The sequence below is a fragment of the Gavialis gangeticus genome, unplaced genomic scaffold (assembly GCF_001723915.1).
Source record: "Gavialis gangeticus isolate Ggan-Ray unplaced genomic scaffold, GavGan_comp1, whole genome shotgun sequence".
NCBI lineage: Eukaryota > Metazoa > Chordata > Crocodylia > Gavialidae > Gavialis > Gavialis gangeticus.
Genome location: NW_017729034.1, coordinates 71,020,648 through 71,023,475, shown reverse-complemented (window position 1 = coordinate 71,023,475; position 2,828 = coordinate 71,020,648). Strand labels below are relative to the sequence as shown.

Below are 2,828 nucleotides of genomic sequence, written 5' to 3'. Positions count from 1 at the left end.
CCCAAAACAAAGTTTACACCACACACTATCCTATTTTCTACAGCTGAGAAAGGAAAAAATGAAAAATATAGGATTTAAATGAGAATAGCTCCTTCAAATCTCTTACAGCAGCTGTGATGTCACTTTCTGTCACAAGAAATAACTAAAATCTCATCTTAAAGTAGGCTAATTGCAACACTTTGTTAAAATGTTACACTGTGAAAACCAGGGGTTTCCAAAATCTTTTCAGGCCACATTTACCATCAGATAATTTTGTACAATCAGGCATACCCAGTTACTACTGTTCATGTGCCCATGAATAAGGGGAAAATGAGATTTATTATACTTCTGTTCTATGGTAATTACACTCCTGCCCACTCTTAACCCACAATATGAGCTACGCTGCAGGAGCATGGTGGAAGGAAAGTTATCCCAGTTCATTTTTTTACTGTGGGGTAGAAGTGGACAAATGAACAATTACTGTAAAACAGCAAAGCCCCACCCCATGAACTGCAAGCACAAACTGTCCATGTTTCTGCAATAACCCTGCAATAAATAAAAGCTAAACCAAGACAATTAAGCCCTCTTCCATTCAGGAGTAGGCTGTCCAGGTTAGCCTTCAACAGAGTATGTAAGGCCATGGGGATACTTACACACAGCAGCTGAGAAGTAGTAAAGGGCATACAGAGCAATTACAGGAGAATGACTGATTACAAGATATTCAAGCTTTCCCTTGCTTTGTTTGAAATTAAGTGAATGTTACTTTTCTGCTACCACAAAGGATACATTCCTATGATTTTGGATGACATTGATGTTTTAGCTGAATTAATAAGACAATCTCTGCCCAGTTCATCTGTATTAATAATAAGATTTTCATTGATGTAGCGAACAGCTTCCCTGTTGAATAAAAAACAAAGAAAAATTTGTTCCCTCTGGAAACAGTTTCATACCTATGACAACCCCTTTCCCCAGCTCCTCCTCCCATAAACATTTAGTTCATTTTATTGATGAAAATTCTGGTTTTCCCCACATGAAACAGCAAGAATTTCCTGTCAGGACATACTTAATACTGTGGTAGAACAAAATTGACAAACATCCCCAAGCCTTAACCAACAAGCACCATAAGAAAAGAACCTGCACTGTTGACAAATACAGCGGAGTCGCATCATACGCACATTTAACTTACGCAAATTCATCATACACGTATGCCCCAGAGTACCAGTTGTTTGGATTCAGCCTGCGGCTGCCCCTCGCAGCGCTGTGCACGGGGCCAAGCAGCTACACTGGGAGCAGCTGGATGGGGGAGGGAGCAGACTGTACCACTGGGCAAGCCCCCCAGCTCCCGGGACCTAGCATGCATGCAGCCCCCACCACACGTATGTGCTAGGTCCCAGGAGCAGGCCAGCTGATATTCAAGGGTAATTTTGCCTATATGCGATTTTTGCCTTACACACTGACTTTAGAACCTAACCCCCACGTAACATGCGACTCCACTGTATACATGTAAATGAGATAATGCATTCACTATATATTATGCTCTCCTAGAACTGGAATACGTTGTTATTCCACTGAATCAGACTTACTTGCAAGCAAGTCGATATCCACCAATAATGGAAGTAGGATGAATTTTCTGTTTGACTAATTCATCTGCGTTCTTCAGAAGTTCTGCAGCAATAATTACCTGTTTGTGAAAACAAAACAAACATCAGGCAAATCAAATCCTCTGTGCCAAAAACAAACTATTGCAGGTGGAAAAATGAGTGAAATTTACATAGCAGTTCTTGCTTCCACAAAGGGATAAATAATGGCTTGAAAGAGCTGCCCATCATTTAAATCAGGGTGCTTAACTTCTGGTCACTGGGCCATATCTGGCCTGTGGCACTTAGTCATCAGGACCACAGGGCCCCTCAAGGGTTCAGAAATTTGGCAGTGGGGGAATGATGGCATACCCCCCAATCAAATCTCCACGCCCATGGGGAACTTTATCCAATCCCAACAAGTATGGCTAAACTGTGGCTGCGCTAGGCCCCAGGGCCTGATCCTAGTGTGGGGGGCCATTACCACTAGGTTACAGGGGAGCAGGTAAATAAGTTCAGCAGACAGCTAAGCAGGGATAAACAGAGGGAGACAACCCATGTAACTTGTATTTATAGAATTTTATCTCCAATTTTTTCAGGGACAATTCTCTACTACATTGGTGGAAGCTCATGTAGTTTACAGGTTTATCTCCACTATTTATGTTTTTTGTTATGCTAGTGCAATGGTAACTACAGGGTCTGGAAAGATGATACCTTTCTACCAAAGAACACCTCATCCAGAAGATATTTTCAAGCTTCACATAGGAAAAGGAATAGCAATTTGCAAGTTGCAGGTAATGAATAAAGAACGACTTTTCCTGAGGATGCAAGCTTAACGCGCTTAACAACATTGATGCTAATATTGTGCTCCTGTCTTCTGTTATTCTTGTTCTGCATATTGCTGATGGTTTGTATTGTGGAAAAACACAGATTTTAGCTCCATTCCACACTGTCAAATAGCATAGGCTCAACCCCCACTGCAACAGGATTTATAATAGGTATGCAAACCACAGGCATTCTAAAAGTCAGCCATTTAATCAGGCAATGCTATCTGCAGATGAAGCTTCTACATACCACAGAGGTGGTCCCATCCCCAACTTCTTTATCTTGCAGATCTGCCAGCTCACACAGGACTTTTGCAGCAGGATGTTCCACCTCCAGCAACTTCAGAATAGTTGCACCATCATTAGTTATGGTTACATCCTAGTTTTCAGAAAACAAGAAAACCAGAAAAACCATTACACATTTTTAAATTTTATGAAACTAAAATAT

The 2,828-nt window shown here is 41.2% G+C and overlaps 1 protein-coding gene across 1 annotated transcript in view; it reads right to left on the bottom strand.

The window, feature by feature from the left end:
* TCP1 (t-complex 1) overlaps positions 1 to 2,828 on the bottom strand; it is a 26,676-nt gene that overhangs the window by 14,610 nt on the left and 9,238 nt on the right. The window contains exons 3-5 of the mRNA XM_019527090.1: positions 2,631 to 2,759; positions 1,563 to 1,660; positions 766 to 876 (exon numbers count right to left, since the gene is read on the bottom strand). Of these exons, the coding sequence (XP_019382635.1) occupies positions 766 to 876; positions 1,563 to 1,660; positions 2,631 to 2,759 (338 nt within the window). The remainder of the gene's footprint in view (positions 1 to 765; positions 877 to 1,562; positions 1,661 to 2,630; positions 2,760 to 2,828) is intronic.